Source organism: Apodemus sylvaticus, chromosome 17 (genome assembly GCF_947179515.1).
Source record: "Apodemus sylvaticus chromosome 17, mApoSyl1.1, whole genome shotgun sequence".
Classification (NCBI taxonomy): domain Eukaryota; kingdom Metazoa; phylum Chordata; class Mammalia; order Rodentia; family Muridae; genus Apodemus; species Apodemus sylvaticus.
This window is the reverse complement of record NC_067488.1, coordinates 50,992,057-51,019,768: the sequence shown is the minus strand read 5'-3', so window position 1 is coordinate 51,019,768 and position 27,712 is coordinate 50,992,057. Positions and strand designations below refer to the sequence as shown.

General features: G+C 49.5%; 1 protein-coding gene across 5 annotated transcripts; it reads right to left on the bottom strand.

Annotated features, from left to right (window-relative positions):
• Positions 1-4,043: 4,043 nt before the first annotated feature.
• Positions 4,044-27,712, bottom strand: Septin3 (septin 3). 5 transcript variants are annotated; one of them, XM_052161422.1, is made up of 11 exons: positions 26,299-27,712; positions 19,066-19,257; positions 15,529-15,657; positions 14,975-15,056; positions 14,230-14,367; positions 12,368-12,485; positions 11,758-11,853; positions 9,173-9,272; positions 7,613-7,664; positions 7,229-7,322; positions 4,044-6,878 (listed from the first exon to the last, which is right to left on the bottom strand). In XM_052161422.1, exons 1-11 carry the CDS (start codon positions 27,710-27,712, stop codon positions 6,732-6,734), a joined length of 2,562 nt encoding a protein of 853 aa, XP_052017382.1. In that variant the 3' UTR covers positions 4,044-6,731. The 5 variants fall into 5 exon arrangements, with proteins under 5 accessions (XP_052017382.1, XP_052017384.1, XP_052017387.1 ...); XM_052161424.1 differs by having other exon boundaries at positions 4,044-4,865; XM_052161427.1 differs by lacking the exon at positions 26,299-27,712 and adding an exon at positions 23,743-23,904 and having other exon boundaries at positions 4,044-4,865.

Genomic DNA, 27,712 nt, shown 5'->3' with positions numbered 1-27,712 from the left:
CTTCAGTCTTTTAAGTCCAGAGCTTCCTTCCATCAAAGAGGGCCTAGGACAGAACTGATGGTCTTGTGTGAGAACATCCAGAAAAGGTGAGCTAGGTCAGGAAATAGGACTGAATTTCAACCTTCAGTGGGTCCAATTCTTGGATCCATTGAGCCTTCGTAGGTGACCCACTCAGTCTGTTGCTCAAGACACTCTAGAGTGTTAATGTGTTAGTGAAGACACGAAAATTGCCAAATAGTCAGACGTTATCATTGTAAAGCATGTCCTGATTTCAGATTTTGTTTGTGTGTGTTGTTTTTGTTTTTGTAAATAGGGTCTCTCTACGTAACCCTAACTGTTCTGGAACTCACTATGTAGACCACACATATCTCAGACTCACAGAGATCCTCCTGCCTCTGCCTCCCAAGTGCTGGGTTTAAAGGTATGTGCCACCACACCTAGCACAGATAATTTCTTATATACAAGAGTTACTAGATTTAAGACTCAAACTTAATAGGAATAGTATACAGTGGCAAACATCGAAATCTAGTTTCTCCTGTCATGGTCAGTGAAACCTTGAGCAGGAAGATTGGACTTGACCTTCCACACGTGAATGTTAGCATATAGGATTATTGTGGCTGTGATGGTTGATGTCCACCAAACAGCTGCCTCTCCCACGTGTCACGTCCCTTCCTCTGTGTTTGTTGTGTTACCATCAGTTGGTATCTTCCTCATTTTACTTGCATGGTTTCAAGACCCTCTTGGTCCATCTTCCATCCCGGCCCCTCCAAGCTCTTCCTCTTCATTCATTTACCCCTTAGGTTCACCTCATGGAAAGTCAAGTGTCGCAGGATACTTGTTCACACTACGAACCCCGAGATTTGTGTTATTTTATGGAAAACCTATTTCTAGTTATGGTGTGGCTCCGCCCTAGCACACGCCTTTATTTAATCCAAGAGCCTTCTATTTATTGTAAACAATAGGCCAAGAAGTGGGGCAAGCAACCAGTTGCAGGGAGGGAACATAGGAAAAAAGACAGAGGAAGAGGAAGTCAAGAGAATGGATAGAGAGGCGCGCAGGAAGTAGAAGGGAGGGACACTCAGTTGGAGGCGGTTCGGAGGCAGTGTGAAGGAGAGCTTTTCTTTTGGGATGTTGGCTGAGGAGGAGGATTAGCTGGGCGCTTCCTCTGCCTCTCTGAGCTAGCAGGCTCTCACCGCAGCTTCTGACTCCTGAGTCTTTATGGGCAAAATCGAATGTTTGAGATTTTGTTAAAAAAAAAAAAGTCAAGGTCCCAAATAAATGCTTAAAGTTCACATTAAAATTTAAGGAATAACAAGCGGTGAGAGTTGTGGCATTTACTAAGCTATGAATGAATGGAAGAGTCACCCTAAATTCAAGAAAAGTGCTACCATGTAACTTTGTGTGGACAAGTAGTATGTGCGGATTTTGTGTGTTTGGCTGTGTGTGCCTGTGTGCACATGAAGACGCCAGAAGAGGATGTCACCTATCCTGTCACTCTCCTCTTTCCTCAAGAAAGAATATTTCATTGAACTGGAAGCAGACTGGTTGACCAGCAATCCCCAGTAAGCATGGGGCCACACCTGGTTTGTTTTTAATTTTTTATTGAGTCTTTGTGAATTTCATAGCATGTACCCCAATCTCACACATCTCCTCATCCCTCCATAGCCACCCTCTGCCCTTGCAACCTTCCTCCCACCAAAAGAAAACAATGTATGTGTGTGTGTATATATATGTACATAAATATATACATATATATGTATATATAGACATATGTATATAAAATATATTTAACATATATTAGCCTGGTTTAAATAAATAAATATAGTTTAAATATATAGTTAAATATAAATTGAACATAAAATATTCACATTTTATGTTTAAATTAAAATAAAATAATATAAATTGAAAATAAAATTAAATATAAATATAAATAATATAAATTGAAAATAAATATTAAATTAAATATAATATATTGTTAAATAAATATACATGTATATAATGTATATTACAAAAACAGAACAAAACCGTCTTGCCATGGAAACTAAGATGTGTCATGGTTTATCACACAGTATAACAGCTTTATTTGCAAATGTTCATTGCAAGGAGCTATTGATCTGCTTCGAGACAGCTGGCTTCTGCTACACTACTGGCTCCTCATCAGGACTCCTCTTGGAAATCCTGTTGCCCCATGTCATGGAGATCCTGCGGCTTTTGTTCTGCAGGGCTGACCCCTTCAGGGCTCCAGCAGTTCATAGATGGGGCAGATGCGGCAACTCAAGGTCCTGGGGCTGGGCCTGAGTGGCACCTGTTGACACATCAGCCCAACAGCTCCCTGCATCCCTGGCACCAGGGCCAGCTCTCCCCACTCACACCCTCAGGGCTGGCTCACCTGAGGCCACAGCACCAGTGCCAGCTCCCCTGTGCTGCCCAGGTGAGGTGCAAGGTTCACTCTCACTTTCACACCCTTGGGGACAAGGGCCACCTCTCCTGCTCTTCCACCATCAGGGTCAGCTGTTCCACAGCCACACCACCAGGCCCAGCTCTCCCAAGCTGCCCAGGTGAGGGGCAGGGCCAGCTTTATGCAGTCCTCAGACATCAACATGGCCACAGGAAGCACCCCCAGACCAGGGACATCCGCATGGCCTTTATTGGTAACATGGGCCACAGACACTGACGTAGACCTCTACTGCTGCAGGACCTCAGACACAGACATGGCCCCTAGTGACAGTATGGGCCGTGGCCTTAGGTGGCATCACAGGCCACATAGCAGGCTGTTCCTCCCCACCCTCCAGCCTCCAAGTCTGCCTCTTTTCATAGCACACCAACCATCCCACCTCTTTCTCTCCATCTCCACCACACCCCTGCTCATCACCTAGGCCTGGCTATCATTTGTCCAACCACACCACATGGCACGCAAGGGCCTCTGGATCCGTATCTGGTTTTATGTGGCTGTTAGGGATCTGAACTCAAGTCTTAAGGCTTGCGTGACCATTACACTTACCAGCAGAGCCATCTCCCTGTTCCCTTTTAAATTGTGAATCTATGTGTCTGCATGCTCATGCATGCACCCGTGAGCGAGAGAGAACATGTGGAGGTCAGAGGACAACTTATGGAAGTTAATTCTCTCCTTGCACCATGTATCTGCGTTTAAACCTTTCTAGGGTTTAAACTCAGATTGTCAGCTTTGATAGCAAGTGCCCTTCCCAGCTGAGCTATCTCACTGGTCCCTTTAGATTCTTAATATATTGATAGTAAAATAGTTTTCTAGGCTAGACTAGGCTTTCATTTATAGACTTGGTCCTTATGCTTTGGGGATAGGAGAGATTCTAAGTAGTAGTTGGGACTAAATACTTCCTGGAAAAACAAAGAGAGACAGCTCTCCTGCTCACTAGAGTTTCAAAATTCCAGGAAATGAGTGGGATATAGCCTCAGGTCACCCAAAAATGAAGACATGCCACATGTTCGGCATCTAATATCTGTGGCTACTTCTTGCCTCGCCAAGAGGGTCCCTGGCTCACGCGCAGTGAGATCGTGTCAGTCACAGCTGATTTTTATCAAGGAGCAAGAAACGTGAATAAGACAAAGACCAGTCCGTTATTGTTCAAACAGTAATGTTTAGTTGTACAACAGAGGCTAGCAACATTTACATGACCAGTCTGTGTGTCTGTTGGCTTGTTTTCAATTGGGAAACTAAACTGGAATATCACCAAAACATTGGCTGGGACTTAATAACGTTTTAAAAATGGGTCGTTCTGGCATCCCCTAGGCTTGGGCCTCTTGTCCCATCGGGACTTGTAGATGAATGGCCCACAAGTCACCAGCCTCTGAGCAAGTTGTGTCCAGGTGGAGATGGCAGGTGGGGTGGCGGAGGGAGGATTCTATAAAGACACAGTGTATGGGGCAGTGGCAGTTCCCAAACATTCATGCATCTGAGGGGGGCTTTGCCCTCCATTGGGTATTTTCCATTAGCCTACAGCGACCACCTGTGGTCAGGCTAATGCATTGCTCACATTAACGGGGTGGGGGATGGGAGGAGGAAGTCAGGGTAGGGGTGGGAAGAGAGCCCTCTTATTGCTAAATGTACAAAAGGGTGCTATTTTTCTTCCTAGAGCTTGTGGGTTGGGGGGGGTAGTCCATGTGTGTTTAATTCCCTTTCTTTTAAAGTTTGGGGATGAAATCAACTCCAGCAACCTCTTTTCAGCAAAACCACTTCCCAGATAGCCATTATTTTGGGGTAAACAGGTTGTCTACACACATAATACTGGGCCAGCCACCAGCGGTGATTTTTTTTTTTAAGACGCTAGCCCTCTGGCTCCCCAACGTGGATAATGAATCACCCTTATACCTTTAAGCAATGAAGGAGACACCCTTGTCCCACACAGGGGCTCACACGGCTGACCTCAGTGACTCTGACAAGCAGGAAGGTTGCTTTCTTGACCGTTTAAGGTAGCCAAGAAAGTACTCATGCAGATGAATGGTTAGAAAGCAATGCCGGTTCCCTTGGAGACAGTTACAAGTCGCTGGTATGCACTTGCAAGGGCAGGAGCTCTCCACGAGATCCTCCTCCCTACACAAGGGCAGGGTGGTGCTGGCGGGAACTCCATACCACTGGGAGGTCAAGAGTAGTTTGGCCAAACAGAGGAAGCGGCTGTCCTAAAGACGCAGCTAGCCCCTCCCACCTGCCGAGGGCTGAGAGGGGCTGCGCTGGTGGGGTGGACAAGCACAGCACTAAAAGGGGCGTGGCCCTGCAGCCATAACAGCTGGGAGGGATGAGGGAGAAGCAGCACTTGAAATGGCCTTCATTCAGCAGTGGGGCAGGGGGTGGCTGGCACAGGTGGAAGGACAGTGCCCAGGAGGCCTTCTCCCTGCAGGGGGAGTTGAGAACGGTTGAGGGTGTGGAGACCGGCAGCTGGCAGCAGACACATAAAACAGCTTCTCCAGGGAGAGCGAGACCACGGCTTAGGGGCGACAGGCCACGCCAATGCCCACCATCCTTACCCCTGCTGGGCCTAGGTGCCCAATCCCATGTCACCCACCATACAGAGCAGCTCACTGGAGCAATCAGAGAGCTCTATAATGCTGCCACCATCCTGACAGCTGACCACTCTTTAGTGATGGGAAAGTGGGGTTGAGGGATGAGGGCTAGTGATGGAGCAGTCTCCAGGAAAGGGGAAGACCATAGGATTAGGGTCACGTGATCTGATCATTCCCTCCTCTTCCGCTTGGCCCACTGAATTATGGGTCTCCTAACTCTTTTGTGTTTTTTGTTTGTTTTTTTGTTCTTTTCTAGTGACTGGGTAATAAAGGACTGAGGTCATAAATGCTGACATTTAGTGAGGACCTGTTCAACACCCAGGCTGGACCAGGAGGTGGGATAGCAGATAGATCAGGTGTAAACAGAATCACGTGGTGTCTTCCCTTTCCTAAGGCTAAATGGCTTTCCTTAAAGCAGCCTTAGAAACTACAGGAAAAAAGAATAACTTATATGTGCAAGGAGCAGCAAAAGTATGCATTAATAAATACAGGGCTCCTGAGAAGGCAACGGGAGGCTAAAGAAACGACTGTGGGTATTCCTGGGAACATCTGCAGGACCGGACGGTGAGAGAATGCCGGGAGGGGAGAAGCCAAGACAGACAGACCGACAAATGAGAACAGAGAAAGAGTGAGTGACGAAGCACAGAGAAGCCAGCGTAATGCACACAGAGGCTGCTAGAGAAAGGGAAACCTGTTGGAAGGTTGGTCTCAGAAGTCCAGCTGCCTAAGAAACTCTGTGTATTTTTTTCCCAATACTTCAGAATTAGTTGGTGAATGTAATTTCCTCCACTTAAAGGTTGCCTCATTTGGCCAATATATATGTGCTTCCTTGATCAGAACACTGGGAGCAGCCCAAGTTACCAAGTTCTCCCATTTCCCCAGGCTACTCCCAAGTCAGAGAAAATTTCAGGGCTCAGCTGCAGAAACCGCCTTTCCTAGTCTCCTCTCTAACTCTGAATTCTCTTGCAAGCTCAGTATATAACTGCCCCATGCTTTTACTTGGGATCTCATTCTTTTGAGGCCTTTTTATTTTTATCTTATGCGTGTGAGTGCTTGCCTATTTATGTGCATATAGATATACCATGCTCATGGAGGCTAAGAGATGTCAGATCCTCTGGAACTGGAGTCACAGATAACTGTAAGCTATCAAGAAGGTGCTGTTGGGAACTGAACCTGGGTCCCCTGCAAGAGTGAAAGGTGCTCCTAAGACAGAGCTGTCTCTCCAGCCCCCAGTTCTGAGTCTCTCTTAGGGCAGTAGAAAGTCAATTTAGGAAGTACCTGGGCATGATTTCTAAATATAGAAAGGAAGCTAACATAGATTATTCCAAAAGGAGATAAAAGGTCAGAGACAAGCAGGAAATGAAGCGAATGTATGACTATATGAAGAAAGGAGGCAAAGGACGCTGGAGAAGGGAAGAGAAGAGGAGGCAACTAACCAGCCTGGAAATATGGGGAGGGCGGGCACAGGAAGCAGTGGTTTGCAGCAGTGATGATCTGCTGTTTGACGGTGACCCCGACACAGACACAAGGGTAGAGCTCCATTTCCAGACACCAATTCTGCAGGAACCCCTCAGCTTTCTTCTCTGCTCTCCATGAATTTTCTTTCTGTTTTCCCAAGAAGTCCTAGCCTTCCTCCAGATTACCTCAACTTACAGTGAAAAGTTGTTCTGAGCTCCCACAGCCCGCCACAGGCTAGCTCAGCCACCAGTCCATGAAGAATACTTGCAGCCCCAGTTTGTGGGTGGGTCAGAAGTAAGAAAGAGTTGCCTGTGGCTCACCTGCTCCCAGCATTTTAAAATAAAACCTTCCCCAGACCTCCTGAGTGAGGAGCACAGCTTTTTGTTCTGGAGCACAAGAAAAAAGAAGACAGAATGGAGAGTCATGGAGAAAAGCAGACTTACAAAAGACTTTCCAGAGAGTGAAAATACCTCACCCCTGAGCACACGTGTACACACACACACACACAGAGGCACTCTCCATCACACACACACACACACACACACACACACACACACACACACACACACGACAAAATACTGCACAAATACCAGACAGGCCCGTGGGGCAGAGCTTAAAGGAGGAGGTGGCTGGAGGTGGTATCTGGGATGTGTGTGAAGAAGGGAATATGTATGACAGCACAGAGAAGGGCTCATCACGCGTTACTGTCGTGGTTTTCCTCTGTGTCCGCGCTCACCGGAGGGAGGCCTCCATTGTCATTGAGCCTCTTGGCCCTGTAAGTCTCATAGTGGATATTGTGTGTCACTTCTTTGAGGTCCTGGAGGTGAGTCCTGAAGGGACACAGAGTCAGAAAAGAGAAGCAGATACTATTAAGGGTCAGAAGAGGAAAAGGTGGTCCACCTCTGAGGCTAACACAGCTCCTTGGTACACTGGACCCAGTGACTGGGACCCACCCTTGAGGACCAATGTCAGTTTTACAACCCCTTTCAGATAGGGGCTAGAACTGGGACAGAGAGCTCGGTAAGAGAAGGTAGATGCTCAGGAAGTAAATCTGAGCAGATGGCCTTTGATCACAGACAATGAAGCCAGCCACCTGGGGGAGCGTCGGGGCACATCGTACCTGATGACGAAGTCTCGGAGCAGGGCAAACTCACAGTGGTTGAGGTTTTCCACTACAGACAAAACAGAAGGAAACAGGTAGCCAGTTCACTAGTGCCAGCCCAGCAGGTAGGCCACTCTAACGGGAGCATGAGGCAAGTTCTTATGTGGACTTGCTTGAAGTTTGCTCGCTAATACACTAGCTCCCTTCCTTTCTTTCTTGTCCTTTCTTTCTTTCTTTCTTTCTTTCTTTCTTTCTTTCTTTCTTTCTTTCTTTTAACTGAGTAAATACTTTTAAATCAGGTATAATGAACAAAGTACTACTGTAGAATCTTTTTTTGTTTGTTTGTTTTTTGGATTTGTTTTTTTCAAGACAGGGTTTTTCTGTGTAGCCCTGGCTGTCCTGGAACTCACTCTGTAGACCAGGCTGGACTGGAACTCAGAAATCCACCTGCCTCTGCCTCCCAGAGAGCTGGGAGTACAGGCGTGCGCCACCACCACCCGAGAATGAATCTTAATATGGACTGGTTTTGTCCCATATTTTACAAAAATTTAATGTGGGAGTTTAAGAAACCTGTGAAGGCCTGTTACAGTTTCTCTTCTAGAGATAGAATAAAGATTGAAAGAAGCTAAAACACATAGGACCTAATAACTGGCCCAGCTTCCAAAGGTCACATTCTATAACTGATTCGACAGAGACGGGGTGACTGCTGTCTGCAAACCACTCACCAAGAACTGTGGGAAGAGAGGAGGGCAAGACATGACTCTGGTCTTAACGATGCATATATAACATTCTCATGAATAATTCTAATTCAAGGCAAATAATGAAATAAAATCCCAAGGTGCTGGGTGTAGTGAAGTTGGTGGCCCGCCACTGTCATCCCAGCACTTAGGAGTTAGAAACAGAAAGATTGTAAACTCAAGGTCAGGGCTGGACAGATGGCTCAGTGGTTAAGAGCACGGACCGCTCTTCCAGAGGTCCTGAGTTCAATTTCCAGCAACCACATGGTGGCTCACAACCATCCATAATGGGAGCTGATGCCCTCTTCTGGTGTGTCTGAAGACAGCAACAATGTACTCACACATAAAATAAATAAATGTTTTGGGTTTTTTTGTTTTGTTTTGGTTTTGGTTTTTTGTTTTAAGATTATTTATTTTATTATGTGTAAGTACACTGTAGCTGTTTTCAGACACTCCAGAAGAGGGAGTCAGATCTCTTTACGAGATGGTTGTGAGCCATCATGTGGCTGCTGGGGTTTGAACTCAAGACCTTTGAAAGAGCAGTCAGTGCTCTTAACCGCTGAGCCATCTCTCCAGCCCCTGTTTTGGTTTGTTTTTTTTTTTTAAGAGTTTGTCTGTGTCCTATATTCATTTGACAGGCCAAGTCATTGCCTCCTGGTCACATGTTAAATGGTGTCATTGTTTTCTGCCTGTGGCTAACATCTCAAACTCTTCAGTTCCTTAAGGGAAGTAGCCAGCTGGCAATAATATCCTAGTATTCTAGGACAGTGACACTTTAAACTCTTGGTATTTAACAGCTGCTGCCTGGACAGCCTCCCTGCTGGGAGATGCGCTGGGTTACCTTCGATGATCCCCCAGGGCGTTTTCCTCCCGAGGACCCTCTTGCCGTTCACTTGGTACTCCTTGTCACTCCCCACCACAGCGAAGGGCATGCTCTCCTGCTGAGGGGGGGAAGCAAAAACCAGATGCACATACTCAGTCCTCGGCTCCAAACAGAGTGTCCAGGGCGGGACCGCCTTTCACATCTTCCTTTGCCCATTCAATGACACTACTGGTGGCCAGAGCAGCAACACTCGGCCCCTTGAAAAGCCTGAGCTGGGACTCAAGGCCTGGGCCCAACCCTGACCTCGCTGTAGTCTGACTGGCTAGTCGCAGTAAGTTGGCTTTCCTTCAACTAGACAGCACTTTGAACAGTTCATTGTGCTCGGGCACATATTTCCATTTGATTTGGAACCACTCTGGGAGCTAGCTAGGAGACTCTCTCACAAACAGCACCCACCCAGGCGCCAGCCTGACTCTGGGATGTGTTATGCGGCTCCCGTGAAACCTACTGGCAGATGCCCAGGTACTGAGCTCTCAGGGCTCTGCTCCATCAGGGCAAACACCCACATGGATCTGCCTGGTGTGTGTTTGTCATTGGATCCAAGAGTCATGTGTGGCATAACGACAGAGTAAACTCAGGAAAAGATCATGGGTGACTATACCACGGGGTGAACTCATAGCATAGAAGTATGCAGAGTAATAAGGCAGTGACCATGTTACCAGATGATATGGTTGCAGGTAAACACTCTTATGTGGCCCTTAGCTGGCCAAAATCTCTTCATGCAGTATGTGGATTCAATATGTAAACTGAGGACACATATGTGTAGAGCTGTTCTCTGAATATTAAGCCAAGTATGCATACAGATAATGAAAGTGAATTGCTTTGGTGTTAAGAGCAGACTTTGGGCAGAGGGTACAGGCCAGTGATGGAGTGCTTACCCAACAGACCCAAGGCCCTGGATTCAGCACTGCACAAAGCGTATGTGTGTTTCTGTCTGTCTGTCTGTGTGTGTGTCTGTGTGTCTATGTCTCTGGTCTGTATGTGTGTATATCTATGTGTTTGTCTGTGAGTGATCTGTGTGTGTGTATGTGTGTGTGTGTGTATGTATGTGTCTATCTGTGTGTGTGTCTGTCTGTCTAGGTCTCTGGTCTGTATGTGTGTATATCTATGTGTTTGTCTGTGTATGTGTCTGTGAGTGTATGTGTGTGTGTATGTGTGTGTGTGTGTGATCAAAGAGTGTGGCAATGTCCCTAGCACCACAAAAAAACATGAAAGCCGATGGATGTGACATATTTTAAAGGCATTTTAGCTACCTAAAACATTTCTTCTTTGACATTTAAGATTTGTAAACATCACTTTTAAAGATGATGTTTGGCTGAAGCTGATGAAATGGCTCAGTGCATAAAGATGCTTGCCACTGAGTCTGATGACCTGAGTTACATCCATGGGACCTACTTGGTAAAAGGAGAAACGTAACTCCTGACAGGTGTCATGTGACACCTCTCCTTATGCCACATGTGACACATGCCATAGACACGTACCAATTCCCTGCCACTCACCCCACACACAAATAATTAAATTAACATTTTTAAAAGGGTTTTTTTAAAGTGATGATCCTATCCAGTTGCCTTTTTCAACTGTCTGTGTGTCCCACTATAAGGAGCAAAAGGCCTCTCTCTAGAGTATTCAACTTTCTAGAAGAGTCTAGAAGGTCTCAAAACCTAAGCTGTAAGAAATTTGATTTGTCACAGAATACACGGGCTGGTCAATAGGCCCAGGTTTCTGGTGCAGAATCATAGGATTTTTAATTGAGAGCAAGACCTTAGACGTCATATACCTCATGGTCTCCACACCTGTTTCCATGGTTCAGTGAGAGCCACAGAAGGCTCCTTAGCAGCCGCAGGGGCAGCAGAGCTCTGTGCCTCCGGCCCAGCCAAAGCAGTCCTGCTGTGGTGGTTTGAATATTAGAGCCCTAAAGGCTGGTTTTTGTTTAAAATTTTTAATTACAGTGTGTGTGTGTGTGTGTGTGTGTGTGTGTGTGTGTGTATTTATACTCATGCTCTCTCAAGTATATACAGAGATCAGGGAACAACTTTTGGGAGTGAATTCTTTCTTTATGCCACATGAATCCTGGTTATCCAATTCATCAGGCTATCAGCTTGTCACCAAGTGCTTTTACACATTAAACAATTCATGAGCTCATTCGTATTCTTTAAATAGTTCTTCTAGGGACAAAGAAAGCCTATAAGCCACTCGCCTAGTCCAGCCTCTATTTTATAGAGGGAGAAACGGAGGCAAACTTTGACTAGAGTATAGATTCCTCTGGGCACCAGCCCAGTGTCCCATCACCTGACAATGGTTTTGCCAACTCTTGGGAAGGAAGGTGAGGCTTTCCTAATGTCTGCTGATGGACGGGGCTAGCTTCCTGAGCACAGGAAGCCCCTCTGTGAGTTCACAGTCCTAGTGAGGATCACTGACATCCACAGTTCCTGTGGTCTGGGTTAGGTGAAGTGACAACAGGTTATAGTAAGGGAAGAGCAGGAGGAAGGGCCTGAAGGCACCCCAGAAAGGGACCCAGGGGGCATCTGGTCCCACGAACCTACCCGGATTTTGTCATTCTCTGTCTTGTCCTCCAAATCCTCGTCAAACTCCTTCTGAGGGTAGAACTCAATGCCGTTAACTTCAAGCTCTTTGCGAACCTAGAGCGGCAAGGTGGTAAGTCGGTCCAGGCCAAGGGCAGCAGGAGGAGGAGCCTGTGAGCACAGGCTCCGCCCCTGGGATGTCCAGCTCGCAGGGAAGGGAGGTAAAGCCCGCCTCCTGGGCTCTCAGCTCTCTCTGCAGACCGTCTTAAGTCTCTTCCTCCAGGGCCTCTTCAGTGTTCATCTTGGTTCTTTTGTTTTTCTTTTCACCCAGTGGGAACTAGCAGGGCTTGGCTGCCGATTAGCATACTCTAGGATGGGTTCACGTGATGAATGGGAGCCTCTGCTGGCCAAGTGTGGACGGGGAGGGGAAGGCAACCTGGAACTGATGGCCTCACCTTTGGTCCCAGGAAGGTCGTCTAGCCCTTGCCTCCCGATGGTGAAGTGGGAGGGAGTTAGGGTGGAGAACTGGAGAAGAGGGGACGTGGAAGCCATGGCAGGTAGGACATTGTAGGGACTCAGGAGGGGAAGGCGGCTCTAGAGGTAGGAAAGGGACAAAGAGGGCCCAGCTCACCCTCTGCTTGAATTCAGACTTCTCCTCCAGGGTCATGGTGTCAGCCTTGGCAATGACAGGAATGATGTTCACCACTTTGCTGAGGTGTTTCATGAACTCAAGATCGAGTGGTCGTAAGCTGGGGCCCAGAGAAGGCAGAAAGGTCAGAGCCACATCCCCTTCCTGACTCAGCCACTGCCACCACGCAAGACCACCAGACGGTCCTGGGGAGCAGACTGCTCTGGGAAAACCTGGCTGAGGCTGTGCAGCTGAGGCCCTGCAGCTGCAGTCTCTTCTCTTGCACCTGTCTACTGCTTCAGCGCCTGCTGCGTGTCCCCAACTTTGTCCTGAGTCAAGCTTCCTCTTATCTTCCTCGGTTTCCACACAAAGCATCCCTCTCCTTAAACCCTCTCAAATCACCCATGACACCTCTGACCCAAGACTTTCTTTCTTTGGGGAAAAACATGGTCAGTCATCACCATGAACTCTTCTCAACGGCCTCTTGTCAACCCCCACAGCTCATCCTGTAGAGCTAAGCCCTAGCACCCCAGTCTGACTCTAGTTTGCAATCTGGGGAATCCCTTAAGTCAGACTATCTGATAGTTTCCACTAACTGAGGTCTGGGAAGAGCTAAAACTATCTTGCTAGCTGAGGCAGGAAGATCTCAATTTTAAGGTCAGCCTGGGCTTCAGAGGAAGTTCAAGGTAATTTTGGACAACTAAGTAAGACCATGTCTTAAAAAGTAGAAGGATCACCAGGTGGTGGTGGCGCATGCCAGCACTCGGGAGGCAGAGGCAGGCAGATCTCTGAGTTCGAGGCCAGCCTGGTCTACAGAGTCAGTTCCAGGACAGCCAGGGCTACACAGAGAAACCTTACCTCAAAAATATATATATATATGTATGTATGTGTACATATACATACATACATATATATATACATACATATATATATATATGTATATATATACATATATATATATATACATATATATATATATGTATATATATACATATATATATATATATATGAGGAGGAGGAGGAAGAAGAGGAGGGGGAAGAAGAGGAAGGGGAGGAGAAGGTAAAAGGAGGGCTGGAATATATAGCTCAGTGGACAGTGCTTACCTAGCATGCGTGAGGCCCTGAGTTCAATCCCTAGTACCCACTCTTAAAAAACAAAACAAAACAAAAACAAACTTTAAAAAGCCCTCAATTTATTGAGGTCCTAGATCTGATTCAGGGTTGTTATTGTTTTACAACCTCTATTCCTCACCATTGGCTGGGTACCCCTGGCACCTTCAAACTTCAAAAGCTTAAATTCTGACCCTGCAGAGGGGCTTGGAGATACACACGGCCCTGCTGGAAACACCAGTGAGCTGTCCGACCTCTGTCTGTCCCCACACTCCCTAGCATGGGGTCCATCTGCTGCTTACAAATCACGTGCCCAGCATAGCCTCCTCGTCTCTAGATGTCTGGGTCCCCCTGCAGAGATGGCCACTCTAGATCCCCACTGCCAAGTTCTGTATCTTGCCTAAATACCAGCCCGAATCCAGGCACCCCAGTTCTCATTGCTTTGCCGTTCCTGCCACCCCCATACCCGAGCCTTGTCCAAAGCAAGTATCTATTGAACAAACGAGGTGCCCTCTGCTTAAGTTCTCTCTGCTGGTACAGTCGGGCTGTACGGAGACACCAGTGGACAGTATGGAAGGCAGTAATGGCCAGTTTTACTCTCTTTCTGAGGCCTGGGGAACTCTAAGGTCTCAGGGCCATGACCTTCCAGCCCTCTGGCTCTCCCCAGATAAGTCCAGGTATGGAGTCTGCAACCTATGGCACAGATGACACAAACTGGAGCGGGGCCCAGCAGTCAGAGTGCGCCTGGTACGTACGAGTGTCCCGTCGGGGAGATGAAGTAGAGGCAGCAGTGCACACGGGTGTCAGGGATGCGCTTCTTCCTAGCAATGTTCACCTCCTCTTTCAGAAACTTTTCGTACTGCTCATTGATGTATTTCTCAATGGGCTCCCAGCTAAGGGGCAGGAGAAAAAAATTGATGGCGTGATGGTTTGTATATGCTTGGCCCAGGGAGTGGCACTATTAGGTGTGGTCCTGTTGGAGTGGGTGTGTCACTGTGGGCGTGGGCTTTAAGACCCTCATCCTAGCTTCCTGGAAGCCAGTCTCCTGCTAGCTGCCTTCAGAAGAAGAGGTGGAACTCTCAGCTCCTCCAGCCCCACGTCGAGCCATGCTCCTGCCTGGATGATAGTGGACTGAACCTCTGACCTATAAGCCAGCCCCAATTAAATGTTGTCCTTATAGAGTTGCCTTGGTCATGGTGTCTGTTCACAGCAGGAAAACCCTAAGACAGATGCCATCCCTCCAAAGGACGAAACTCCAGCATGCCTCTGAGGCACAGTCAGGGCACAGTCCCTCACTCCCTCCTTTCTCCACCCAATGGCCAGATCTCCCTCAGACTCCCCAATGGATAGCTTTCCACAGATGTTCAGCAAGAATAGCTCCCACAGGACCAAGCTTCTTGCCAAGAGAGGTTGCAGGTGGTTCTCCATGGGAATGAGTCTGTGTCATGTCTTCCTAGCAAATTATTTAAGGGGAAGGAAATCTCAGAGGCAGGCACATACCAGTTTTCATTGTTGATCTGGTCTCCGAAGCCTGGCGTGTCGATGACCGTTAGTTTCATTTTGACCCCACCTTCCTCTATCACTAGAGAGAACAGAAAGCATCCGAGAGGTCGCTGACCCCTACGGCTGACCCCTGGGGCTCTGCAGCCCACTGGCCAGCAGCACCCATACTTCTTAGAAGCAGCTATCCGCAAAGTCAAGGTTACAGACTTTTCCCACTTGACACGTTTACTCATGCTGTTTGCTACACCTAGGAGACCGTGACCGGCTTCTTCCTGTTTCGACTTCTGTCTAAATCCTGCCTGGCCTTCCTCACCTAGATCAAGAACTACCTCTTTCATGTCTGTACCCACCAACACAGACACACTCCCCATTCCTACCTCACTATCTAGGCCTAGCACCCTAAGAGTTTGTCCAACAAATCTGGGGCTCAATTCCACGTTGCAGTTGCCTTCAACATCTTAGTTCCCAATACACCCCTTCCTTTCTCCCACTTGGCACAGCCCCCCTGACCCCCCAGTGATGTCCACAGAGGATCCTGGCCTCATCCTCACCGTGCCCAATCGCTTTGATCTCCACTGTCTTCGGGATCTTTTCCTCCCGACTCCAGCCGGAGGCCTTTCGGCTCACTTGGGACTTGAAGAGCGTGTTGACCAGCGTTGACTTGCCCAGTCCACTCTGGCCTGCAGCACGGAAAGGAGAGACGGAGAAAGGGAGACAGGCCCCACATCTGCCTCCTGAGCGGCAGAGCCCTCCTGTCAGCTTACAGCGCTCCAGGGCTGTGGTCCAGGCCAAGCCTTATTTGAACACCCCTTGAGTAATGAGCGTCAGGTAGGAACTGGGGACTCTTTATCAGAGAGTGGCCTTGGGGAATGACAGCTGGATCCCATGTCCCTTCATGAACTCCAGGACCAGTGAGAGGAAGCACGATTTGTGCATTTGGGTGGTGTGTGTGGTGTAGTTTTCTGGTTTGGTTTGGCTCGTGGTTTTGCTCAACTTAGCTTTTCTGTATTTAATAACAGTAACGGTGAGAACAGAATTACTTTACTTTCAGATCCTGACTCATGATGCCTGAGCATTTCCACATCTGTTAATAAAATTGGTCTTTAAACCACCACCACTCTCAACTGGTGGGGACTGAAAACCAGGGCACGGTCCTTGACAGTCAGGCTCTCTGACACAGAACTAAATCCCCAACCCCTAAAATCATTCTTTATACCATCCTTCTGTATCTCATAACAGAGTTATAGCCCTAGCTAAGATGGCCCTAGAAACCTCTTTTTTTTCTTTTTTTTTCTTTTTTTTTAAAGATTTATTTATTATTATATCTAAGTACACTGTACTGTCTTCAGATGCACCAGAAGAGTATGTCAGATCTCATTACAGATGGTTGTGAGCCACCATGTGGTTGCTGGGATTTGAACTCAGGACCTTTGGAAGAGCAGTCGGGACTCTTAACCACTGAGCCATCTCTCCAGCCCCCTAGAAACCTCTTCTAATATAACATATGTGAGACAGCAGAGCTAGTGTATGTGAAACCAGGGCTCACACCCCAGGAATGATGCCTTGTGTGTGTGTGTGTGTGTGTGTGTGTGTGTGTGTGTGTGTGTGTGTGTGTTCTGTGTATATATGTATATTATATATTCATGTTGCATGTGTGTGCATGTGTGTGTAGTGGGTGATGTATGTCTGTGTATATGTAATGTATCATATGCTATGTATGGATAGATGTTATATGTTCATGTATGCATGCATGTATGTATACCTAAATATGTGTGATATGTGTAAATACTATATATGCAGTATGTGTGATATATACTCATGTGTAGATATGTGTGCATGCATATGTATGTATGTTTAACGTGTGTATGTGTGAATGTGTATATGTATGAATGACTGTTATATGTGTATGCGTATGGTGTATGTACATATGGGGGCGTGGTAGAGTATGTGTGTTGTATGTTATATTCATGCATGTGTACCAGTGCATGTGCTTGCAGAGGCCAGGAAAGCCTGAGACTGCTGCCCTATCACTCCCCACCTTATTCCTTTGAGACGAGATCTCTGACTGAGCCTGGAGTTAGGCTGGTGGCCAGCAAGGCCCAGTCAGCTTCCCATGTCTCCTCCCCACTGCACCAGGGCCACAGGCACAAGTGTAGCTGGCTGCACCTGGCTTTTTATGTAGATGCTGGAGATTTAAACTCAGTTCCTCAGGCAACCAGTGTTCTTACTTACTAAACCATCGTTCCCACCCCCCAACTACTTTTTTGTTTTTGTTTTTTTGTTTGTTTTGGATTTGGTTTTTTTGAGACAGGGTTTCTCTGTATAGCCCTGGCTGTCCTGGAACTCACTCTATAGACCAGGCTGGCCTCAAACTCAGAAATCCACCTGCCTCTGCCTCCCAGAGTGCTGGGATTACAGGCATGTGCCACCACCGCCCGGCCCCAACTACTTTTTAAATTGTGTTCCAAGACGGCCTAATGGCCTCTTGGGGAAGTCCTGGAGAGGAGGGGAAGCCAGGCGGGCAGGACCACAGCACCTTCCTCCACAATGGCTCCCTTTCCTCCTGTGTTAGTTGTATAGCTCTGCTTTCAAAAGGAGGAGGGCCTCCAAGTGAAAGTGTGCCCAAGAACCACATGCGTAAGAATTACCCAGAACACCTCAGAGCTGGTGACCAACGCTGCCATTCGCCCAGATGTTTGCAGAAGTTCCACCTCAGAGCCTCAATGTAGAACCTGTGGCTTAACTGGACTTTAAGAGGAATTAACTAGATGATAAAGTCCAAGAAGGGCTGGTCTAAAGCATCAGTGGGGGTTGGGGGCGTGGCCAGGCAGAGAGGAAAGAGCCCAGGGTGATGGGCTGATGTGAACACCCGCTGAGGTGTTCTCACTGCTTTGGGCTTGTCATGTGATCCCTGCTGTCTCTTTACAGGTGGATAAGGAGGGAGGGGACCCGCAGAGATGAGGAGTGGCAAACAGATGCATCGTCTCATCCCACCTGGGGAGTTGGCAAAAGCCACTTAAACCATCCTGTAATAACGGCTCTATAAGAAAGCGCAGAGCAAGGCGAAGGCCTCGGTGTGCAGAGTGGACTGAAGATGGGAACCGGTGAGAGCCGGCCTGGAGCAGCTCCCAGTCGGGAGAGAAGTCTAAAAGTACCCCGAGGTTAAAAGAGAGCGATGGAATTAGGATGGATGGTTCAGTGCAGGTTGGAGGAGCCATTGGGTGGCCAGTGGACAAGGAACTAAAGAGGAAGGGAGACCAGGAGGGTCAAGGTCACCCCAACTGTCCCACAGCCCAGCTGTAAGTGTCCACGAACCAACTGCTTCTGGTTCTTGAGTACGCAAGAGTTAAACATCTGCCTCAGAGGGCACACTGTCAGCTCAGCTGGTGGATTTGTAGCAAACCGTTGGGAGGATTTCTACCCTGGCCACAGTTCTTATCCTGCTCCAGGTCAGCACTTGGTGAGCAACACTGGGTTAGGTAGCTGCAGTAATCCAGGTGAGACCCTAGCTCAGCCTAGGGTAGGGGTGGAGGAATGGGCAGAAGCTGACACACCTAGGAGACCTTTATAAGGTTAAAGGGTCAGGGCTTGTTGATTGGACTGGGAGAAGAGGGAGGGAGAAGGGCCTTGCTCTGTTTGCACACTCAGGGAACAACTCAGATTAGACAAATGCACCTTTCTGCTACACTCACTGCTTAAAGCTCGCCGATGCTACTTAGTGACCAAAACCCTGGAAAATGTTGAAGCTTTACTGCTGCTCTACAAACATGAATAATAAGACCATCTCTCTCCCAGTCCTCTCATGGCTCTTGGAGGTGGGAAAGGACTACCCCATTCCACAAACCTAAAAGCCAGCTCAGAGTGACCAACAGGCTACCTGTCTACACTCTGACTGGCCATCCATCCCAATCTCCTATCCTTGAATCAGCGGGTTGGGAGGAGGGGATCAGACCCTTGTGATCAGCATGTTGAAATCCTCTCTCCTACGAAGAGCTCACCCTAGAGAAGCCAGGCCACTCTGGGGAAGGAAATGGGATCGTGGGTGCTGCCCACCACTAGGCCTTCGGTGACCCCATGGCTTTTCATACCAACGACCATGATGTTGAAGTCAAAGCCAGTCTTCATGGTCTTCTTGCGCATCTGTTCGATAATGGTGTCAATGCCAATGTAGCCTAGCAGGTTGGAGTTGATGCTGACCGGTTTCATGGGCACTGCCGGCTTAGGCCTGGGCTCGGGTACCAGCTCTGACATGGCTGCGTCCGTCCTAGCCTCTGGGAGCCCTGAAAAGCCAAGGAGGGAGAGATAGGCAGGGTGAGCGGCAAACAGCGAGGGTTTCGTGGAAGGCCAAGAGTATCTTGATGTGGAGTCACAGAGTTGGAACTGGAAGAGACTGTGACCTCATCCAGTCTGGGTCCCACCTTGATGCCCTGAGGATGTACTCAAGAGCAGAGTTTAGGTCAGTGTCGACCTCTGTCCCAGTATGTGCTTCTCCCGTTTGTTTATTATGTAAAGAGTTATTTATTTCCAACGTATGCATATGTAAATGCATAAGGTAAGTGCATTGCCTGAACATAAGTGTGTGTACCATGCATCTTCAGAGGCCAGAAGAGGGCGCTGCATCATCCTGAACCTGCTCCCAAGCACTACAACTGTATGTGCAATCCAAGGGCCCCTTCCCCTTAGCCCTACTGATGTTCGAGTAGCTATTGTAGCAGGACTGACTGTCTTATGTCTGCAAGAAGGTCACTAGCATCCATAGTGTCAACTAGATGGGGCCACCAAAAGTATCTCTACATGGTACCAAATACTTCCTGGAGGGTAACTCCATTCCAAAAGATCACTGGTCCACGGAACATCTCAGTTACTCAGACCTGCATCTTACCTTACCAGCTATGGAACAAAGAACCTTTAGGGTCCTAAGTCTATGTCACTAGCTCTAGTAATTGTCAATGGCCTTGGTTACTTGGGTCTTTTAGAAGCCATCGGAGTTACCCTGCTCTGCAGAGTAAGCGTTACTCCACCTTCAGCCTCAGTTTCCCCTCTGTGCCATGAGCCGCACAGCTGGTGCGCAGCGGAGGATCCCCTCTAGCCCTCCCACACCAAGTTTTGTGTCTACAGAGCCCATGGTAAGGACTGAGTCCCAAACAAGGACTGCATTTTCCCTATGATGACACAGAGCAGGAGGCTGAGGAAAGAGCTCTCCCTCCCCAGAGAAGAAGATCAAAGGTGCCCTTGGCAGACCGTGGATGTGTTCACACATGGGGGAGATGTGGCAGGTCACACACTGGCCAACAGAGTTAAGTCCTAGAAGAAACCAACTCCGGGTCCCTCTCTATGAGGTGAGTCCGGGAGGGAGGTACGGCAAAAAAAATCTTAGCTCGGCTGTCTGTCAGCTTGTGGGCTTGTGTGGGCCACTTCCCTTCTCTGTCTGATTCCTCCTCTGGAGAATGGTAGTAGGCAGGGCCACAATGAAGACCAGACCGTGGTGAGCGTCACATGAGGTACGATGCATACAGGCCCAGAGGACAGCCTCACACACCCAGGCCCTTTCGCCCTTGCCCTTTTCAAGTTCGGCTTTCTGGAGAGGGGAAGGTTTGAAACTGTGCACAGGAGCGTATTTAGGAGGAGGGGTGCCCCCAGGTGCTAATTTCACAAACATAGTCTTTGCCTCCATGTTCTCTAGAGGCTGCTTTGCCATCTTAGGGTGGCTCATGACTGCCACCCTGCATCTCAAGCCTTGTGAGGAGAGTCGACAGAGCAGCAGATGGTCAGGAGGAAGTGGGAACGTGTCTCCCTCCCCACCACCAAGCCCAGGCAGGAGTCTGCTCTGGTACCCCCACCACCTGGTCCTTCTCCTGGTACTGGCAAGATGTGCTTCCTGCTGGGAAACTCTTCTTTTCCCCTGTCCTCCTCAGGCACAGCTAAATCTGACAATGCTTTAACACCTCCCCAGAGCCTGGCTCAGATCCCTCCTGCTTCCCAGGAAGCTGTTGCCAGCCAGGTGGCTCCAGAGGGCAGCAGGGTTGGCTCAGCCCTGTGACAGCTGACTCTGAACAGCCTGAGCCTGCCCCCTCCACTCCATACCTGGCTCAGGTTCCCCTCTAGCACATCTGCCTTGGGAGCCAGTGCCCCCGTTTCTTCTTCCTGCTGTTCTCAGAGCCTGGCCCTTTTGGTTTCCTGTGTGGCTGCCGGGCACATTTGGTACCCACAGCCTGGGTTGTGACACAAGCAACCAGGGATGCAGGCAAGGATACTTGTAGATGTGGGGGTTGTAAGTATGCTCACAGAGCATGTGTCTTTACATGGTGGCCTACAAGGCTCTGTCTGTATGACCCTGACTAAAAGGGGGAGCTGACCAAATGCCCAAATAACTCCCAGACTCTAGCCAGCTTGAGGTAAGTTCAGGACAGGAGTGGTTCTCACATCCATTCTTCCCAGGAGCAGCGGTAGCATCCATGACAAGCAAGGTACAGAACAACTACGAGCCAGCCTCCTCCTGACCACATGCCAATTACATGCCAGTCACAGGCTAAGAAAAGCCACTGATTGGGTGGCTACAAGTGCCACAGACATGCTGCTGGAACACCCTGTCCCTGCTCAAAACCCCAGCTGAGTAACAACTCCTCACTTTTCAGTTTCCCATTGGCTGTGGAGGGCCCCTCACAGTGGGCTGCCTCAGGCCTCTGTAGGTTCTATAGTACTTAGCATAGCCATTCATTCCAGGCCGTCCCATCTGCTGTCAAATGAAAGCCCAACGAAACCAAGCACGCCAAGGTCGTTGTCATGAAGGACCCACCCACACTGTCTGTGAGGGTGCCTTACCCAGCAGACCAACACCAAACAGAGCAAATGCTGCTCTGGACTTGGCCTCTAGGGCTCCATTGTCTGTTCCTCCTGTCCCCCAGGTCCCACCAGGCCATCCTTGGATGGGCAGCTGACACAGGTGTGAATCCCAGCTAAGTGATTCCTATAAGAGTAGGGTTGCTGGGCGGTGGTGGCGCATGTCTGTAATCCCAGCACTCTGGGAGGCAGAGGCAGGCAGATTTCTGAGTTCGAAGCCAGCCTGGTCTACAGAGTGAGTTCCAGGATAGCCAGGACTACACAGAGAAACCCTGTCTCAAAGAAAAAAAAAAAAAAAGACTAGGATCTTGGTTTTCCTCAGAAGATAGGGGAATGTACCTGCCTTGCTCAGATTACTATGAAAGCCATGGAAAACCATGAACATGTCCTGCCAGTGAACACGGGCAAGTTCCCAGTCCTCTCTGAGGAGCCAAGCCTTATTGTTCTCTGTAGCTAGCACATCTAGCACATCACAGACCCTCAACAATGAATGAATGGATGGGTGGATGGATGGATGGATGGATGGATGGATGGATGGATGGGTGGATGGATGGATGGATGGATGGATGGATGGATGGATGGATGGGTGGATGGATGGATGGATGGGTGGATGGATGGATGGATGGATGGAAGGGTGGATGGATGGATGGATGGATGGATGGGTGGGTGGGTGGATGGATGGATGGATGGATGGATGGATGGATGGATGGGTGGGTGGGTGGATGGATGGATGGATGGATGGGTGGATGGATGGATGGATGGGTGGGTGGATGGATGGTGGGTGAATCAAAGTTCCACCAGGCAGGTGCCCTGCAGAAACCTCTTTCCTTCCTCAGAGGATACTTTCTGTGCAGAGCACCAGGATTGGGGGACCCCCGCACCCCCAATCAACAAATAGCTGATTTGTAAACCACAGTCAAGGTAGATACACCTATAGAAACCTCCTCGTCTCGGCATCTGAGAGGGAAAGAGCTCGTAACAGTGCTCACAACAGAAAGCAGCTAGATAGATGATCCTTGGGGGCCCCCCCTCCTAAGCTCCCAGCTCACCCAGAAAGGGGGACATCTGTCTTCAGTACTCCCTGCTAGCTACTTGCCACCCCAGGGCTCCAGAAAGAGAAACCTGCCACCTGACTCAGCTCTGGCCCCTCAGGACAGCAGACTCCACCCCTAAGGCAAGCAAGGATGTAGTGCTTTCTCCTACAGGAAAATGAATGGCTCTGTCTTTGTCTGGACCACAGACCCCACCCCTCTGTTGGAAAGGTGGCAAAAGGAGAAGGAGATCTTTCAAGAACAGTGTCTGCCCCTCAGCTTAATGCTAAGACTTTCTCTTCCCTCCCAAGCTGAGGGGTTTTATTCAGCCCTTGGTAACCAGCAGCTTTTAAGTCCCACCTCCATCATAGAGCCAATTCCAGTTCATCCCAGTTCCAGCCCTGGGCAGCTCCAAAAAAGAAAAAAAGAAAAAGAAAGAAACAAATCCTTCTTCATTAAAAGAAGCAAAGGGCCTTGGGACACTCCCCTTCCCCCCATTCTAGTCAGGAGGCCAATGAGTTCCCTTGGAGACCACCAGCTGGTGCCTGTCTCTGTGCTCGGTCTCAGTGTGGGGGAAGGGGGACTGACGGATGTGTCAGCGCACAGATCTCTGGTAGGTGGTCTGGTACCGGAGCTTGAAGCACATGCTGTGAATGTGTGTGCGTGCCCTGGTGTGATCCAGAGGAGGCTTTCTCTAAGCATCTGGGTCTCTCCCCAAGCTTCTCTGCGTGCCTTTGCCCGAGACTGCTTCCAAGTGTGTGCCACCGGGTGTGCGTGTGTCCATGCATATGTCACTGCACGTGGGGTCCTCAGCACAGCAAACCCTCCCTTTGATAGGGCTTGGGGCCGCAGCCTCTTCCAGGCCGATGCCAGGCGCCCAAGCGACAATCCTACCTTTGGACATGAATCCTCCTTTGTCTCGGGTCCTCCGGGAGATGCTCAGGGCGCGGGGCTGCAAGGCTGAGCCGGGCACGGGCTCTCCCCGGGCCAAGCGGCCCCTGCAGCCGGGCCTCGCCCCTCGGCGCCGTACCGCCTACCCGCCCGACCCGCCACCCGGCCGTGCCGCCCCTGCGCCCCGCGCCCGCCCCGGACCTCGCCTCCGCTCGCTCGGCGCCGCGCCGCCCCTACCCGCGCGCACCGATGCCGCCGCTGCCACCGGCACCACGTGACCCCCGCGCAAGGCGACCTCGTCGAGGGCCCCTCCCCTTCCCGCAGCTCCCGCGCCAGTACGCGGCAGCGGGCGCCGGAGCTGGGGATGCCCGGCCGGGTAAGGTGTTTGCATCCAGTCCCTGTCGGTCTCCTTAGACCCTGTCCCTAACCCCTTACCGGGTCCAGGGTGCAGGAGCCCGGTGGCAGCTGCCGGCGACGGTGCGCGTGCGTGAGTCACGCGGTGATTGGGATATTGCGCTGGCTCACCGCGGTTCTGCCCAGGCGCGGTTGCTGACTGAGCTCCGAATCAAGAGAACTGGGTTCTAGACCCAGCTCCCAGCCTGGATGCGGAACCCTATAACCCTGAACTTCCCTGAGGCTCTCTTACCCACCCAAAAAGTCTTTGATGCATTGGTGCCGACTAGTTGATCGACCCTGAGGGCACAGGACTGAGGATGACCAAACTTCCTTGACCTTAAAGCTTTTTGGATCTTAATAGAGAAAACAGAAAGTTGGTTCGCACAGGTGCTGTGGCACCATGGAGATTTGGAGCAAGTGAGGGCCAACATGGAAAGGCAAATGGAGAAGAGAGAAAAAGACTAAAGTAAAGGGACGTTTTCCAGTGAAGGGCAATGCAGGCAGGAAGCCCGGAGGTGGCAGAGCGCGGTGCAGGTGCTCAGAACGTGGACCTGGTCTGAGGCAAGAAAGATGGCAGACAAGGGCTACCCCATCTAATAGAGTGGAGAGGCAGGCTGCACAGTGAGGGTCTAGGGGTGGGGATAGTGAGACTTTATTGCCTTCTGCCATCAAATAACTAAGTGCCTGTCGCAGCTTTGTGGAGAAGGGAAGCAGCAGAAGGATACACAGTAGCGACAGCTGTGTGATGTGGCTGTGCAGAGGTTAGGACGTTCTGTCGGTTGAAACCAGCCTAATCTACATAGTTCCAGGACAGCCAAGCCAAGGCTACATAGAAATAATATATACATAGAAATGTATATCTATTATATATGTATATGTATGCATATATGTATATATGTATATGTGCATATGTATGTGTGTATATGTATATATGTATGTGTATATGTGTATATGTGTATGTATATATGTGTATATATGTATGTGTGTATATGTGCATATGTATACATGTGTATATGTATATATGTATTATATATGTGTATGTGTGTATGTATATATGTATATATGCATATATTAAAACATTATATATGTATATAGGAACAAACATATATAGAGAGAGAACCATATATTTGAAACCAGCCCTATCTACATAGTTATAGTTAGTTCGAGGACAGCCACATGGTCAAGGACAGAGAAGGAACATAAGTCAGAATGGGAATAAACTGAATGGGATGTAGAAGAAAATGAAGAAGACTGGGGGTTACCTGGGAATCCCATCACCATGGTGCCTGCAGAGAGGGAGGGAGATGGGGGAGGGCAGCAGCTGGTTCTAGAAGAAAAGGACTCCCTGCCTCTGGACTTGTCCTGGAGATGGGGGGAGGGGAGGAGCCCAGCAGAGTTCAGGAGAGCAAGCTGAGCTGAAGCTGGAGAGCCGGGGTCACAGGGCAAAGAGTGAGGACGAGGCTGTGTGCTCAGTGGGACAGGAGAGACTCTGACAGGCCGCGGGCTCAGCTCAAGCACTGGACCGGATACTTCCCAAAACTTTTTCCCGACCTGGGATCTGAGCTGAGACATCCATAGAATTTCTAGCCCTTGTACTGACCTGTTTATAGGCATGTGAAGGATTTACACACACACACACACACACACACACACACACACCTCCAACATTAGAGTGCTGGAGCCAAGACTTCCAGATAAGGCTGGCTGTGACCTCTTTAGCTCCCGGTCACTGACATCCTGACATCCCTTTTAAGAAGCAGATCTGCAGATCTGTGTCCAGCAGCAGGGCGTCCAGAGAGGGTTTCTCCATGTAGCCCTAGACATCCTGGAACCTGCTCTGTAGACCAGGGAGGCCTCGAATTCAGACTTTCCTTAAAGCCGGACTCACCTATTAACCACCCAATTATCCTGATGTTTTAGAGAACTAAGAAGCAAGCGTAGATAATGCTCAGGAGGGGCCTCAGCACATCCTAAACTGTGAACCCCCAGCTGACAGCTTCCCTCAGTCAGTTCCTTTCCCTACAGCCCCTCAACCCTATCCCCTTTTCTGCCACCTAGTCAGTTCTGACCAGAGAGTTCCCCACTCTCTTTCATAGCCTGTTTAGAGGATGCATCCCTGCCTGCCCAGCAGCAGGGCCTCCCCAAGCAAGCTCTTGCATTTACCTTTGGGTTCTCTGGCCAGGTCCAGTGAGGTGGAGTCCTCGGTACTGTCTGTGGAAGCATCCACAGTGATGTGGTCCTGGGCTAGGTCTGTTCTCCCACTCGGCATTAGAGGAGAGGCAGCATAGGTCGCAGTGTCTGGGATAGTCAGATTGCTGACAAGATGTGTCTTGGCCTCACTACTGGCTGAGTCTAGGCAGAGCAGCACAACTGAGTCCACGGTTGTACCTAGTCTGCTTGTGTCCAACGCAGGAGAATCTGTAGTTGTGTCTGGCTTGCCTACAGTGGCTCCGGCCAAAACTTTGACTGTGTCCAACCTGGTTATGCCCCGCTTGGCCTCATCCGATGTTGGCAAAGCCATGTCTGAGCCCCCTGTGGTCAAAGACGTGACATTCTCCTGCTTGTCTGACTCGGTAGTTCCCAAATTCATAACTTGGCCTAGCTTGGTTGTCCCTGCTCTAGCTAAATTCCTGGCTGTGCCTGCTGTAATGGAGTCTATGACTTTTCCTGACTTGGATACTACAGGTAAGTTGATGGTCAGGTCCATCTTGGAATCCATAACAGGAAGCTCTGTGCTTCTGACCAGTCTGGATGGGTTTGCTGTGGCCATATTGATAGCTAACTCTGGTCTGTTGATAGCCACTGAGCCTGTATTTCTGACTTTACCTAATCTTGTGCTCACAACAGACAAGTTCGTAGCAGAGGTAGCCCTTTGGAGGCATACTCGCGACCTGGGAATACCCCTGGGCCTGCACCTGCCTCTTCCTGGAGAAGTTCTAGTAGGGACTTGACCCACAGGACCTGGCCCCGGAAGGTTTGATGAACTCGGAGTGAACTGAGCTTGGAAAGGTAAGGTCAGACATGAAGACACCAGAGGCTTATCCCCTGCGGGCGTTCTGTTGGATTTGGTAAGGTCTGGCTTCCCGAGGCCTTCAGAGGAGGTCCTGACCTGTGGCACTTGAGCCATGAGTGGCAAGCTTGAGGCAGTCGGCCTCCCTTCTCGGGGGGTGGCAGCCTCCTTGTGCAAACTGGGCAATTCTTCCCAATGAGAAGGTGAGGCTTCTAGGGGCTGTGTTTGGACATTCTGGCGAATTGTTAAGGAAATGGAGCTGAGTTTCCTAGGCATATAGCTATTAGGAGGCATGGGACTCAGGGCCCCCATGGCAGTGCCCTGTTGGGACATACTCCAGGTCCTGGATCTAATGCTTGGCTGGTTGGAATTCTGTAGGGCATTGCTTTGAGGGAAGGCATCCAAATGCACAGTTTTCTTGATGACAGGGATGAGGGGGGACACATCTGCAGCGAGCTTTTGGTGGGTGTGGCGCCCCAGCATGTGACTGCGAGAGAAAGATGTTCTGGAGCCTGGAGCCCTGTGCGGCTGCATCTCCGGAGGAGCAGGTGCAAAGTCGTGGTTCAT

What these genes read in the sequence shown, in the direction of transcription:
- Septin3 (XM_052161422.1), bottom strand. Translation starts at nt 27,712, where the DNA reads ATGAACCACGACTTTGCACCTGCTCCTCCGGAGATGCAGCCGCACAGG. An exon ending in CTTCAACATCATGGTCGTTG is followed by an intron (nt 15,658 to 19,065) that starts GTATGAAAAGCC and finishes TCCGTGCTGCAG; the next exon opens with GCCAGAGTGGACTGGGCAAG. An exon ending in GCCCTGGGGGATCATCGAAG is followed by an intron (nt 7,665 to 9,172) that starts GTAACCCAGCGC and finishes TTTTGTCTGTAG; the next exon opens with TGGAAAACCTCAACCACTGT.